General features: G+C 46.0%; 1 protein-coding gene across 2 annotated transcripts in view; it reads left to right on the forward strand.

Annotated features, from left to right (window-relative positions):
* The first annotated feature begins 10,124 nt into the window (after positions 1-10,124).
* LRIG1 (leucine rich repeats and immunoglobulin like domains 1) overlaps positions 10,125-16,012 on the forward strand; it is a 114,227-nt gene continuing 108,339 nt past the window's right edge. For both annotated transcript variants that reach the window (XM_046676988.1, XM_046676997.1), the window contains exon 1: positions 10,125-10,366. In XM_046676988.1, coding sequence (XP_046532944.1) covers positions 10,140-10,366 — 227 coding nt within the window. In that variant the 5' untranslated portion in view covers positions 10,125-10,139. The remainder of the gene's footprint in view (positions 10,367-16,012) is intronic.

Consider the following 16,012-nt stretch of genomic DNA (forward strand, 5'->3'; position numbering starts at 1 on the left):
ACCAGAATATTTCCATCATTACAAATATCATGTTATTCCTCCCACCTTAAAATAAAACAAAACCAAACAAACTCTTTTGACTCCATCGTCCTCTCCAGCGACCACTCCATTTCCCGGTTCCCCTTTATAGTACAACTCCTCGAAACGCTGTCTGTTCTCATTGCACCCAGTTTTCCTCTTCAGTTCTCTCTCTGACACTCTAACCACTCTTTCGTTATTTTACTTCACCAAAAGTACTCTTGTCAAGGTCACAGACGAGATCTATATTGCTAAAGCCAAGGGTCAGTCCTTACTTCTCACCTTTACCCTCCAAAAGTATTTGACGCCATTGACTATTCATTCCAGGAATAGCTTCCAGGACAGCACGTTCTCCTTGGGGGACAAGGGTCTGAAGTATGGGAAAGAACCAACGAGCAGACCCGGGGACACATTGGGATTGATTCTATTGGATGCAGGAGGAGAATCCTCTTTGCAGAAGCCTCACCCTCGTGAAACAGACACTTCCCCTGAGACGAGACGGCCTTCTCGTTCCATGATGCCTAGAGAAACCCAGCGGCTAAGGGTGCGGTGGGGTAGGGGGGTGGAGAGAGGGAGAAGGGTCAGTGCTGAGTTGAGTTCTCTTCCCCAATTTAGGAGCTTGCGACCTTGGCCACGGTACCTATACTTTCCAAGCCTCGGTTTTCGTATTTATAAAGTGTAGAAGGGAATGCCGACTGCATAGGCTTGTTGTCAAGAATGAAGGGATTAGTGTTAGAGAAAGCCTGGGATCATAGTTGCAAACTCATGTGCCTGCCACGGTGGGCAGGCGGGAAATATGAATTCAGACATTCAATAGATACTCACCTCCTAAAGGCAGGTCAAATTCAAATTTTGAAAAGAAACGCAGCAGGCTAAGTAAATCCCATCTGAAAGCCAAGTTTGGCTGAATCGTAATAGGCATTTGGTTAATATTAGATTCTCTTTCGTTTGGAAGCCCACTTCAATCAGCTAGTCATTCAATCAACCTACCACTTGCACACCCATGACATTCACTCAACACATCTGTCCTGAGCCCCCTCCAAGCCAGGTGCTGTTTGAGGTAGGGTGGTGGTCCCTGCCCTCAGGCTCCATTTCTACCATTAGAGAGATCCGGGTGCAAAACAGAATGACAAATTGTGAAGATAATTGCAAAATGTCAAAAGTATTATGAAGACAAACAAAACGATGAGATTTTAAAAAAAGAAAAGTGGAAGAGGAGCTGGGAATCCACTCTCATAAAAAGAAACTGTGAGAGGGCTGGTTAAGAGCTTGAGTTCTAGAATCTAATTTCCCAGCTGTGTGATCTTAGGCAAATTCCTTATCCTTTCTGTGCCTTAATGTTCTATTTTATAAAATGAAGATGACAATAATTCCTACCTCCCAGGGCCGTTGAGAGGATTAAATGAGTTACTTCGTTTAAGTATTCCCCGACACATAGTTGGTGCTCCCACAGGTTAGCTGTATGGCGGCCAAAGGGTTCGAGGTGTGAATTTGGAACTAGGCTTCTAGTTAGAGTGACTGACTTGTCCCGATTTGCCCAGAACTTTCTCTGTAGTAGCTCTGAAAGTCATGTGACCTGGGAAACCCTTCAGTTCTGGGCAAATCTAGATGGTTGGTCACCTTCATTCTACTTCCAGCTCCTAAGTAGCTGTGTGACTTTGAGGCCATCTTATCCCTTCTCTGGATCTGTAAAATGAGGAGTTTAGATGAGTGGTTCTCAAACGTCATCATGCATGCAGATGTCCTGTTGTTGAAACACGGGATGCTGGGCCCCACTCCACAGAGTTTCTGATCCAGCAGGTTTGGGGCGGGACCTGATCCACTGCGCTGGATGATCACCAAGTTCCATTTCTCTTCTCATAGTCTGTGATTCTGTGATTCTTCATGTGATCTGCTTACGGTCTTTACAGAAACATGAGGTACAGAAAACCCTTCATTCATTCAATCATTTATTCATTCAGCACGATTTATTGAACACCCACCATTTGTCAGGCACTCTTCTAGATGCTGGGGATCTAGCAGTCAACAGAACCCTAAGAGTGTAAACTCTCTGATGGCAGGGACTCAGCTAACTTAGCTTTGTACCTTGCACTGCCCTGCCCCTCCCCCATGTCATGCACAGCGAAGGCTCTTAAATGAGAGCTGGTGACAAGTGCAAGATGATGCATAAAGAAGCAGTAAGCTATGCCTTGCAGACCTTAAAGGAAAGCACACAGCTGTTGGGTAGGTGAGCTGGTCTGTGCCCAAGAAATACAGTCCCACCACCCTCACCCCCTACCAGACACACACACCCAAACTCTACGTCTCAATGTCAATTTTATGGCTGGGATTCTATTTTTTGAGATTCATCCCTTTGTCGCTTAGGAAAAATAGGATAAACATTTTAAGCCTTATCTGATATTTTCAGGAAGACTATAATAGGATTTCCATTATTTCAACCTTGCAATGAGTTATTTTATCTTGCTGCCAGCTACACAGGAGAACCTACCTTTTTAAAATAAGCAGATGCTCTGCATTTCTCTCAGACCTATTTCCACAAAAGGAGAAAGGGAGCTTATTTTGTGGCCTGCAAAGAAACAGAATATTTATTACCCAAGAAGTTTGGTTCAACCGCATCAGCCAGTTGGCATGTTGTAGTCAATCAAGGGTCCTGACAAATATGTCAGGAAGGTCAACGGGTAACACTAATTTCTTTGATGCTCCTAATGACAGGTTTATTTGATTAGACTTTTTTCCCCCCCAAAATCTACTTATGTTTTATCGCATGCCCACTTAACCACATTTGTGGTTTCAGTTATCTATGGCTGCATAACAAGTCACCCCCAAATTTAGTAGCTTAAAATGAGGTCTGTTTTTATTGGTCACCATTTTTGTAGGTCAGGCATTTGGACCTGGTCAGTGGGGACGGCTTCTCTCTGCTCATGTGGTATTAGCGACATTCATTCAGGCACTTGCATTTAGCCATTGGGCTAAAAGGTCCAAAATGGCTTCACTCTCGTGTCTGGGTTTATGGTACTGGCTGTTGGCTGAGCTGTCCAGTTTTCTTTCATGAGGACTCTCTCTCTCCTCGTGGTCCCTTATTCTCCAGGCCGGCCCTTCCTTCCCTCCTTCTTTCCTTCCTTCCTCCCTTCCTTCCTTCCTTCCTTCCTTCCTTCCTTCCTTCCTTCCTTCCTTCCTTCCTTTCTTTCTGGAAGATTAGCCCTGAGCTAACAGCTGCTGTCAATCCTCCTCTTTTTGCTGAGGAAGACTGGCCCTGAGCTAACATCCATGCCCATCTTCCTCTACTTTATACGTGGGACGCCTACCACAGCATGGCTTGCCAAGCGGTGGCATGTCCGCACCTGGGATCAGAACCAGCGAACCCCAGACCGCCGATGTGAACTTAACTGCTGCACCACTGGGCCGGCCCCCAGGGCCTTTATTTCTAGGAGAGAGCCTGTTCTTCTTTATATGGCAGCTTAGGGTAGGATGGGGGCAAGGCTCAAAAGTTGCCAGGCTTAGAACTGGCACAGTGTCGCTTCCACCACTTTCTTTTGGTCAAAGCAAATCACAAGGCCATCCCAGATTCAAGAAGAGAGGGGACCTAGGGGACACCTCTTGATGAGAGAAATTATTGGTGGCCATCTTGCAGGCAATTAGTCTACGCCAATCTGAGAGAAGAAAGAGTAGCGTTTTTTTGGTGGGGGTGGAGGTGTGTGGTGACAAGACAAAGACTTTTCTTTGATTTATAGCATCTAAATCCAAGAAGAGTATCAGAACTCCCCCAGGGAAATAAAAATATTTAAATGATTATCTAAAGAATGTAGCTCATGGATAAGAATGACAGTGAAAAGCATATAATATGTGTCTGTCTATATGTTTATGATAAATTTGAAATGTGTCAAAAATCCAACTGTCGTTTTGGAAACAAATATAACAGGCCATAAAATTCTCAAATGCTTTTTATTAGTCTGAATGCAACTCAAAGAAAACGAGAGTTGAATGGCACGAGAGGATCTTACCGGAATCTCATGGGCAGCAGATGTTTTGAATGCTCTTCAGTTAAGGGGCAATAATGCCAACCACATGCTTGCCTATAGTTTTGAAATTATTTTATTAAGGGCTTGTGAAATATGGAAAATGTAAACACACACACGAGCACATAAAAATACATAAAGCGCAAAGTGTATGGTCTGTCGTTTTGGCAGTGATGGGGGAGACAACCAGAGGGGTACGTATGAGGAGTACATATGGTAACCTGGTGCCTATTAATCTTTAAACGTACAAATGAAACACCCGGGGACCTCGTTAAAAGGCAGATTCTAATCCACTGGGTCTAGGATAGGGGCTGAGATTCACATTTCTGACAAGCGTCAGGGGATGTTGCTGCCGCTGGTGCGTGGATTTGAAGAGCAAGAGTGTATAAGTTGGGGAGTGGGGGATGCTTGGTAAGTCTCCCTCCTGGCAGAGTAGGCAGGACTCAGCAGCAATCATGTGCCTGAAACTGTGCTCGACAACAGGAATACCAAGATAGGGCTAAGATTCAGGCTCTGAACTCTGTGAGCTGCCAGTCTAAAAGGAGAGAGAAACACAAAAAATAATTCAAATAGAGAGTGATAAGAGAGTGGTGGGTTAACTGTTAGCACAGGTTTCGGGTTCCTGACTCATCCTCTAAATAGGATGTGGCTTGGGTAAGTCAATTGACCAGTCTCAGTTTCTTCATCTATAAAATGATGATCTTCACAGTGCCTGTCTACCTCATAGAATTCTTATGTGACGTCAATGGAATTAAGCCATAATGTGAAACAATGCCTAGTGCATAAATGCTCAGGAATTATTAACCATTGTTGTTATAAAAGTAGTGCTGTGTATTGTGGGAAAAAAGGCCAATATCTTTATCATTAAAATTTTTAGCTTATTAATCATAGATGAAATTCTGGGAAGCTATTAGCAAGTATGGAAAAGGAATTATGTCCATCCTCACAACATCCTTGAGAAAGAAGAGACATGACACATTTCCTAAGACGTACACTGAATACAAAGCATGTGTGGCAACAGTTGAGACGGAACTTTGATTTAAGGTTTTATTTATTCCTGGCCCTGTGTGACCTTGACACAATCATTTAAACTCAGCTTTCTCATCTATAAAGGGGGAACAATAACAACTGTCATATTCAAAGTTTATAAGGCTCAAATGTCGTAATGGATCTTTGGTGACCACAGAGCTGGCTTGGAATCTTGGCCTTGTCACTGATTAGCTTGTGTGGCCTTGAGCATTTTTCTCAACTTCTACCTCAATGCAGAAAGTATATAAAGCACTCAGCCAAGCGACACACACATAATAAGTGCTCAGTAAATGATAGCTGTTGCTAAGATGGGACATTGCTTTGAAAAATAGAAGGTATATGACTTCATGAAGATTATTATTGTAAGTTAGGATAAATGTGCTGTTCTTTATACACAATGAAGTGTTGCTTCTGAGTTGCTGGCAGGAAGGCATAAACTCTGATTTCCTGCCCCCTCCTCTTTTACATGCTGCTCCAAGGGACGATTGGAACAGTGGTGGATTGGGGGTGAGAGGTACAGTCTCTGGTGATGATGTAATTGGTCCATCCCTTCACCATTGCAGCTAAGAGGCTGCCTCTAACACTGACCATCACTCCAGAATCTCAGAATTTGGAAATGTTCATAGCATCCACAAAAGTTTTCCTCATCCTTTCAGTGAACCGGTTAAAATTGCAAATTCATAAGGCAAGGACAAGCGTGCGGTTTGTGTTCGAAGGTGACTCTAGTGGTCTTTGGCCCCTGTTTGGTGCTGCGCTGTAGAAGAGGGCAGGGACATGAGGGCTGCCGTTGAGCCACAGGCAACAGCCATCCTTGCTGTGGAAATGCTGCAGCTACACCTTGGCACGGTCCAGGCATTAACCAATATTCCAATCACCAGAGATCGCACAATGAAACATGTCTCCCCACCTCCACCAAAGGCAAACATTGGAATGGGGGACAGAGAAATCCCAAAATTGTCTCTTCTTATATTCCGTCCCTGGACTCATCAGCTTCCTCTCTTACCTTCTCCACCAATCCATCTCCTTGACAAGATTATTGCGAGGAAGGAGTTAATGAGTACACGGCTTTATTTTCCTTGGAAGAGAGATACAAAACAGGCTCAAAGCAGAGCTGTCATCACCCTGCTAGTCTTCAGGGGTTTTATAGGTAATTATTAACCCTTTGTGGCATTCCTGGTTAAAAAAATAAAACCCTTTATGTTGAAATCACCTACTAAGATTTTCCATCTGTAGTATGTATCCGTGGACTCAATTTTTTTCAGAGTTAAAATTCAATAACATCTTAAAATTAAGCCTTAGATAAATGTAGTCCTAAACAGTTGATCAAGGCCCTCGCCTCCTTAGCATTCAGGTCAGAAGTACCCTTATCCTTGTTTTCTGTAGGAGAAGACTGAGCTTTAAAGCAAAGAAATGACTGGGCAAAGGTTTCCTGGGTAATGAGGCCTGGCTAGGATCCAGGGCTTCTGAACGCTGTCCCGGTGCTCTTTTAATGTCCTGAACATAATGTGAAATCTCTTCTCGCAGTAAGAAAGCACCTCTGAATCTCTGTGTTCTATAAAACCACCAATTATCGCCACCTAGAACTAACAGAAACTGCCACAATTCAGTCCCCTGGAATTTGCGTAAAAAAAAAAAAAAAATCCCTGTGATCAACCTGCTTTCTTGTTGTTTTGTCATTTGCTTCTCTCCCTGCTTGGTGATTTCAGGCTATTTAAATTTGGGGTTCCTCTGTTTCAGAGGACTTAGGATGATTAGCCACTAGGGCTTCTGTATTTAAGAGAGACCTCCAGTGATTATCGTTGGGGATTTGATTCCATGCTGGCCCTGAAGTTTGGTCTCTGGTAGACTAAAACGAACTGGAAAATCTAAAATCCCTGGATGAGCCCTTTGAGGAATAAGTAACTATTTAAATTTGTGAAAATGACAGTGGAGGAAAACGAGGATCCAGGGAACCAAATTGACTGTGGCTCTGTGCTGAATGGACCAAGACTTGGTCTTTTAGAAGCAGGGGCATAGATTCCTTTAGAAACTTGCCATTGTGGGTGTTAGGTCTCCCTGATCTTAGGTTGCCGACACAGATGGATTCTTCCCTGAGCTCGACATCACTGCTCTCCAAGCCCACTCTCTCCCTTCAATCACAAGCAGGTTGCTAGAATGTGGGCAAACTTCCATACATGGTATGGGGAGCAGACATGACTTCATGCTCTGCTGTAGACGAGAGGAACTGCCAAGGCTCGGGCGCCCGGTCCCCCCAAGTGTTCTTGGGTTTTGGAATCCTTCTTTCTGGCTGCGTGGTAACCAGACCACAGGGGATGCTTTAGACGTGTGGGCACACTCTTACCTTCCAGATTCTCAATTCCCATCCTCCAGAACTCTCGTGGCCCAAAAGAGCATTGCACAGGTACACCTGCAAGCACTGGGAAAACTTTGGACAATAAATATCCATTTTACAATACCAATAATGGAACAAACCTGAAAGATAATTTTAGGTCAGCAGCCCAAGAAGCTCAATGAGTTCAATTTCTTTTTGAGCAACATGCTGTTTCATTTTGGGGAGTGGGTGGGGCAAGGAGAATCTGACAGTTTCATTTAAGGAAATGTTCATGGGTATTCTGCATTAAATTACTGTTTCGTATTCTTCAGTCTCGAAAAATATAAGAAAGATTGACATAGAGGACTTCATAAATTTGGGTTGCTTTAAATTCCATTTCTCTGCTTATTATTACTTTACCAAAAGGCATTACAACAAAGAGATCTATTCCTTCCTGTGCAGATGGAAGGTGCACGTTTATGTGGATTACAAATGAAATATAAAAGCTGGTTAAAGCTCTGGGTAGAATGGGTGAGGGGCAGCATTTTTCTGTTGATGTTTCTCAGGAATCATATTTGGATAGATTTATACACATATTTGAACATTACTTTGGGCATCATGGGTGGGATCAGGCGAAAAAAAAAAGAGAGAAAGAAAGAAAAATGAGGCACCATTGTCTGATAGTACAATGAATCAGAAGAATGGGGAGGAGGGAATAAGAAGAAAGGAAGCCAGCAACCACTTGACTACCAAGCCCCAAACCCAAGTTTGGTTAAAGAAAAGGGGTGCTCCTGTGGACGAGGGAAAGTTTAACATCCCAGTTAAAGCAAACCCCTTAGAATGTGTAAAAAATGGAACAAAACCCTTAACATTATTTTTTTTTTCCTTTTTCTTCCTGAGAAACATCTCCTCTCCTCCGTTTCCATAAAAACACAAGTCAGATTTCATATGCTGGAGCAAATGTTTTTCAACAAACTTGACTTGCTTAATTTTCCTGACAATGTGTGCAGTTATGTTAGAAACTTGCGTACTCTTGGGAAGGGACATGAGACATCAGCAAACCAAAAATGCCCGGAAGAGGCAGCTATATATTACCATGCTAATCTTTTCCCTTTTTCGCTGTGTGTGTCTGTGTGTGTGTGTGTCCGCGGGCGCCAGCCTTACTGTTTAGATGCACTGTCATAACACATGGCTACCATGTTCGGACATGTAAGAGCCAAAATTAGAAGCTTTGTAACAATTATTTTTACTTTTTACTCTGTCTCTTAAGAGTACTCTATGTCATCTTGAAAACTAACTTTAAAAGGCTCTGATTTAAACAAACAAACAAAGCAACGGCTTTATTGAAGACTGGAGCATTTTCAGAAGTCCCCTTCTATTAACTAGGGCGGGAGTGGGAGTGTGTGCACTTTTGAGACTTGGTTTCTGCAGTACACATTTATTTTGGTAATCACGGGCATATTGCTGGATTTAAGAGGTCAAGAACAGTTAGGAGCAGAAAGGAACTCCAGATTGTGCGAAGAGGAAGGCTGCCACGCCTAATGAAATAACTAAAGATGTCCCATCAGTAGGAAATCTGTGAAGTTTTAAATCCGTGTCTTTGGTCCTAGAGGGCACCTGGAAAATGGGTGCAGATTTGCTCTAAATCCCCGGCCCTGTTTGCAGCCTGCGGAGAAGGGAAGAAATTCTGGGGCCAGACAGCTCCAAAGCGGGGGCGTTACCCTCTTAAGCAACCTTCTGTCCTCCTCTAGACCCAGAGGGCAGCTCTTTGCGCTTCTCCCCCTGCCCGCATCCCCCTTCTCTACCAACAGTCAGCACGTCCCCTTTAAGAGTCGGAGGCCTTCTCTCCTTTTCTCCTCCCTGTCTCCCGCCCTTCACACCTTGGGTGGGAAAAGGGAGTGGGGCGGGGCGGCTGGAGAGGCGGGAGGGGAGGGATCACGGTGAGCGCTCCAATGGCCCTCCAGGCTGGCCGCCGTGGACTCCGGCAGCCAATGAGCAGCAGGCGTGGGGCGTGGCGGGGCGCTGTTGCAAATCATCCAACGTGGGCCGGCGGGAGGCCGCGAGGCGCGGAGCGCTGGGGGTGTGTGAGGGCGAGCAGCCGGGGGCGGGGCCTCGGGGACTGGCCCGGGCTGGGCCGCGGGGAGCCGAGCGGCGAGCGGCTGATTGTTCGGCCGCGAGGTCGGCTGGGCTCTCGCTGCGCGGAGGTGCCGTGCGGAGCCCGGAACTGCGCGCGCGCGCTCTGCGTGCGACTCTGGGACAGCAGGGCGCACGGGGCCCTGCGAGCGGTGCGGGCGTGAGCGCGCCGTCCGGCCCGGGGGCTGCAGCTGGGCGCTCCGAGCCGAGAGGAGGATGCCTTCGGGCGCAGAGCTCAGGCTGCGAGGCTGAGCGCCTGCCTTGCAGCGGCGGCGGCGGCGGCGCTGCCCTCGGCGTGCAGCGGCGGCGGCGGCACTTGGCGTGCTCTGGGGCTCGGGAGCCGGCCCGGAGCGCGGCCGGAGGACGGAGAGCGCCCGCTGAGCACCCCTGGCCCGGATCCGTGGGGTTCGCAGCGAGCACGGGCCGGTCGGCCCGGATGGGCACGGGGCTCGCGGCCCCCTCCTGGCTCTGCGGAGCGGCCCGGGCACCGGGGACCCGCTGAGCGCCGGAGCCGCAGCCGCGGAGCCAACTTGTGCCGGCGGCCATGCCCCGGCGCGGAGCCTAGAGCCCAGCGGAGCCCCCCGGGCCCTCGCAGCCCCCGCGCCGGGAGTTCGCAGCGCGCTCCAGACAAGATGGCGCGGCCGGTCCGGGGCGCACTCGGGGCCCCGCGCCGCTCGCCTTGCCTTCTCCTGGGGCTGCTGCTGCTGCTGCTTCTGCCGGAGCCGGCGACGGCCACGGCCACGGCCGGCCCGCGATCGCCCTGCCCGGCCGCCTGCACTTGCCTTGGGGACTCGCTGGACTGCGGCGGGCGCGGGTTAGCGGCGCTGCCCGGAGACCTGCCCGCCTGGACGCGGAGCCTGTGAGTGCCGCCCTTTCCCCGAGCCCCGGGGCGCTGTCACTTGGGGACAGGGAAGGGGTGCGGGTTGAGGGAGGTATGTGTGAAGTTGTGTGGGCTGGGAAACTGTTAGCATGGGATCGTAGCGGTGAGGTCGTCCACGGGGGTCCGGAGGGAGAGGCGTGCGTGAGAAGTGTGCAGAAGAGAGTGTGCCTCGTGGGGGTCCGGGAGTGAGCGAACGTGGGTCGTGAGGGGCTGGAGGTGAGTGAGCGTGGGTGGCGAGGGCCCGAAGGAGAAAAGAGCGTGTCTCTGGGGGCTCTGGAGGTGAGTGGTCATGGGTCTTGGGGGTCTGGAGGTGAGCGAGCATGGTCACACGGGTCTGGAGGTGAATGAGCCGTGGAGCGTGAGGGCGATCTGGAAGTTCGTGAGTGAGATTCTGGAGGTGAGCGTGTTTGTGTGAATGTGTGTGTGGAGAGAGTGGGAAACATCTGGAGCGGGGAGAGTGTGAGGAAGTTTGTCTGGGGGTCTGAGGGCATGTGTTTCTTTTTCCCCTCCTGTAACCCAACTCTCCGGTGTCTGAGCTCCTTGGCCTTCCAGTGGGGAATGAATGAAGGTGACTCTTGGCTCCGGTCTCCCATTTACATTATTTATTAGTGAGAGCGTGTGTGTAGCCGCCTCCTCATCCCCCAGGACCGTGGTGGCCTGAATTAGCTCTGGCTGGGGCAGAAGGCAGCCTTCCCTCGAGGCTCCCTGCATCAGGGGGCTTTGAGAGTTCCTGGAGATCTGTGACTGCTGGGAGTTTGTCCCTTTCCACCTGGCTGGCATTTTAGGGAACTGTGTTCCAGAGGCTTCCTGTCTTTTTCTAGGTCCCCCTTTGGGCTTGATGATCCAGTGGGGTAGGGCCCACCCTTCAGCATGTGTCCTCTATAAATGGTGCAAGTTAGTTTTGGAGCAGTGCTACTTCAGGAGAGGGTGCCAGGGACCTGGTTCATTTAAGCAGAGTTTGTTTCACCTGAAAGAGGCTGTTTTCTCTGCTGGCAGGATTTTGGCCTCTCAGAACTTAGTGGGTCATTTCTTACAGGAGGCTGGAAAAAAATACATTAGATTTCTGTAAATATGGTAGAATGTAATAGCCTTTTTTTTTCACTTCTAAAAAATCTGGTCCATGAGTCAAAAATCCTGTCCAGTTATCAGTAATTAGCATCTCTGCAGAACTGTTAGTACCTTCCAGAAAAGGCGTATCTTGAATAGTCTGCTTTTCAGTTGAATAATTGGACATTTTTCCTAGAACATAGAAGAGGCACAGTAACCTTAGGCTTGACGTTCACTGTTTAAAAACGAGGAACAATACTGGTGACACAAGTTTTAACGAACAACTGTGGCTTGATCTGAGAAAATGTGGTCTGGGGATCTTTCTGGCTGCCTTGAGGGGAAAGAAGAGAAGTTAATTCCTTTCTTATGTGAAGATCCTGTACCTCTGAAAACGGGGCACAGATCTTTAACTTGGCCCACACTACATGTTACTTAACGATCAAGTACTACAGAGTTCTGAAGCTGGACCCGTTAGTTACGCTTAGGTTTTCTCTTCAGTATACTGCTGCTTCTGTGAAATCACTGACTTAGTGAAAACCAGCGGTCTTAGTGTGGGTTTGAACTCAGGCAGTGGCTGTGTTAAGTAGTGGGAGATAGAGCCCCGCGTTGCCTTAGGTAGTATTTTTATCTCCTTGGGGCAGTCTGGGGTGTTGTGGTTTTTTCTTTACATACTCTTAAAAAACTAAAATCATGTGGGCAGTATCAGAATAATTTCGTAAGTGTTCACCTGTTGGAAGAGTGACTATTAATGCCACGTGTCAGTGGCATTGTGGGGAAGACAGTTCAGAAGTGGTGACTTCCCGGAGAGGACAGGGTGTCCTCTTATTTGCTCTTTCCTATGGTCACAAGATCTGGTCTGCCTTGCCCTTTAATTTTTGGAGCAGAAGTACTGGTCATTTTTTGGGCTTTCTGTTGCCTGCATGACATTTCTTTCATATGGCATAAATACCTTTAAAATTACAGTCTTTTCTTTTTTTACTCACACATTTGATGATCAGTAAATACCAAACTAGGTATTTTGAGCTTTAGCAGGCTTGATTCTACTGATTATAGGGTGTTAACTGCTTAGATTTCAAGATGTGAATAGTGTGACTTCTGCTGAGTATGTGGCAATATGGTATTCAGGACAAAATGGGAATCCTTTGGAAAATATTTGTGAAGTTATTTTTTTCTGATTAAAGAAAAATCAAGCAAATGTGTTTTTTTTTCTAGACTTCAGATTTCTCCATTTAAGTTATTAGTCTTATTACAAATTTTCCATTAGGATATGTGTACGGTTTATATTTCTGGCTGTGAGTTAGCAAGACTATAGGGGAGAAAATCTCTCTATATAATATGATAAAGTATTTTGTAGTTTCACCAAGTTTATACTCTTTGAATCTATTGTGTCTAGAAATGCTTTGAGCTAGTTTATAACCCCATGAACTAGATTTACTGCAGCTAGTTCAAATAATTTCAGGCTGTAGATTCGAGATAGAAGGGGACCTGTGGCTTTATGGAACTTTTTTTTTTTTTTGCTTTTGTAAACAGTGCATCTAATTTTGGAGTTGCTCTTAGGCCTAGTGTCAGGAAAGTAAAAGTTTTTAATAGTGAATGTAAGTGTAGTTTGAATAGAAGAAATGGAATGGTGCTGGTAGAGGGGAAAATACGTTCATTCCTGGGGCCTGAGGATAACTTGTTCAGCACAATAACTTATAGTTGTAGTAGTCGCGCCCTCACTGAGTCTGCTGTCCCATTACGTAGGTGAGATTGGCATAGTCCAACCAGCACATTCATAAATAGCACCAAGCACTGCCAAGCCTTATTCCAACTTCCCAGAACCGTAGAAGAAGTTGAACTTCTTAGAACTCAGATGTTTGCTTTCTTTGAAATTATTTTTGAGAGCATGGCTTCAGAAGCTGTTTAAGAAGTATTAAATACAACTTACCTTATACTTCTATCTGTGGCATGAAGTTGAACATAGAAGTTTGCTGGCTTACAGATTCCAGGGACTAAATGATGGCCTAATGGGATTGTGATAGGAAGGAAGGCAGACCCTGGGGGAAGAACCACCCCTGAGGGTCTGTCTCAGTGTGCGGGGCCATGGCACTCAGAAGCAAGGACGTTGACTGAAGGACACCAAGTGTGGTTATCCTGCGCCACATTAGGATGAAGATATTGATTTGGGTCTCTTTCTATTTTGTCTCCTTATGTACTTGCAGGACCAAACCTGGGTGACTTAAAGCTAAGCTTGTCAGTTTGGGCACCTAAGTGGTGCTTATTATTACATTAGAAAATAAACACAAGCCTTGGCTGCCATTGTAGTTGTGAAGCAAAGAGTGCCTTTGTCTTTCAAATTTTACAGCTGTGCTGGAAGGCCCAGGTGTGCAGGGTGTTGTGAATTAAGGGATTGGAAAATACTTCCCATCCTGTTTATGCAAATTAGTTTGAAAGTGCAGATGACCGAATTGTTCCAGAACCTAAGCTGAGATGCTTGTGTTTTTTTTTTTTTTTAAGAAGTAGATTATGGTCTGGATTGTCCTGAGGTCTTCCCTTCTGCCCTTTTCCTCTTTGTGTCTCGATGTCATTTAAGAAGAACTCAGCAGACCCTGAACATCTTCCGATTTGTGGGGATGGGTAAAGAGTCGTTTGGAAGCGGGAGCCTCATAAACATGGGGCAATGACAGGGAGAAAATCTGAAAGGATTGAGCACTTTCAAAGGTTAACGGAGCTTTCGTTGAACTCAGAGTCCCTTCCTTTGCAACAAGTGTCAGAAGCCGGGCCTCACGTCCCCTCCATGGTGGAACACTAGTTCTCTGACACTTTTTTTTTGAGTAAGGGGAAGTCTCTGGCAAATAACATTGGTTGCCTTGAGAGAAAGGCATGCTATTTAAGTCCCTCTGATATGAAATTATGGCCATAAAATCGAATTTTTGAGTACTGTGCAATTATGAAGTGCCCAGAGACTGCCAGGGACCAATGTAAATGAACTGTGTTGGCACACAGTGTCCCTCTGGCCTTTAGGATATGTCAGAGCTGTTCTTGCCCACTTTTCAAGGGACTGTTTTAAAAAGAAATGTGCTCATCTCTTTCCATAATTACATTTGGTCACTAGATTTCACAAACTTCGGATTTTTGAACGTATTATCCAAAAAGATGAAGACGATTCAGTGCAGTGTAAGGAGAGTGGGTTCCTAGTGGGTGAACCAGCATCCGCGCCCTCCAGCTCTGCTCCTCAACCTGAAGGTTTCTTTCTCTGCAGTGTTAATTCCTTTGCCTGGGTTCCCCACACAGCCTTCCTTGAGCATGTTGGGATGGCCTCTGGCTGACCTTTCTCTCCCTCAGACACCGTGCTCACAATGGAAGGGCCTCTCCCCATCCTGCAGAGGTGTCTCCTTGGTGCTAAGTCTTTTCAGCATCCTCCCTTTCAGGGTGGACAGGAATGCAGAGAGCCGCTAGGGTTTTGTGTGGCTTAACAATGCACCTGGCCCGGTTTCATGCACCTGCTAAAGCCCCGAAGCTCTGTTAGCTGGAGAAGGAGCTTGTTGAAAATAGCCTGTGGTTATTTTAACAGTGACAGCCGCAGGAGAGGGACATCTAGAAAAGGGATGCATTGATTTGAAAGTCACTATACACAATAAATAATGTTGGTTGTACCAGGGTCTTTTTTTTCTTTTTCTTTTTCTCATTTGTTTAAAACTCAAAGGGATTCCTCTAACTTACCCCATAGGTTGAAGGACTTTTAAGTTTCATGAGCAAGCCTAATTTTCAACTCCTTTTGAATGAGCTTGGTGACATTTACTTACTGGGACCTTTCTCCTCCTCAACGGCTGCAATTTGAAACCCTGGGGGTCTTTTAAAAGCGAACAGGACTCTGGGCTGTGTTAATATTCAGAGCTGTTTACAATGGATGCAGTTTCAAAGGCTGAAGGCATTGTCTTGAGACTGGAGGGAGGAGGGGTGGAAGAAAAATTCCCAGGCAGAGGAGGGAAAATATCTAAAAGTCCCTGATGTTCCCTGGCCTGTGGGAAATTCAGGGATCGCTAGTGGTGTTTTTATGACTTAAGCGTGACATTGAGCTTTTGGGGTCCATTCCATCTACCTCATGGCTTCAGTTTGTGTTATGTGTCAGTAATGTGATTGTCTTCTGCTTTTATTTCAAGTTAAACTGTGGGAATCAGTAAGAAGCTCAGATTTGTTCTTAGCTCCCCATGCAAAGAAGTAGGACTTTGAAGACCAGAGGTTAAAATTTTCACCATAGTTTCCCCTCTTGGAACCTGCATTTATTTTTTATGTAACTGCAGAAGTTAGAATAGCAGTACAGTCTGACTAATTAATTGGCCAATTACATGAGTGGGACTAGAAATTTTCTGCTGAAGAAATTGATACATGACCGTTGTTGTCACTAAGCAAAATGAATAGGTAAGTCAAGATTGTAGAAAAAAATGAAAATTCTGGTTTGTCTGTGATCTAAGTGTAAGTTGCCAATTTGTATCCTGGTTTTTCTTTTGGAGGGAGTATGCTTCTGAATTTTTCTTATCTAAAGTCTTTATGCTTTATATATTTCTATACTATTATGTTTTATATTATTTAATACTT

Source organism: Equus quagga, chromosome 1, assembly GCF_021613505.1.
Source record: "Equus quagga isolate Etosha38 chromosome 1, UCLA_HA_Equagga_1.0, whole genome shotgun sequence".
NCBI classification, from domain to species: domain Eukaryota; kingdom Metazoa; phylum Chordata; class Mammalia; order Perissodactyla; family Equidae; genus Equus; species Equus quagga.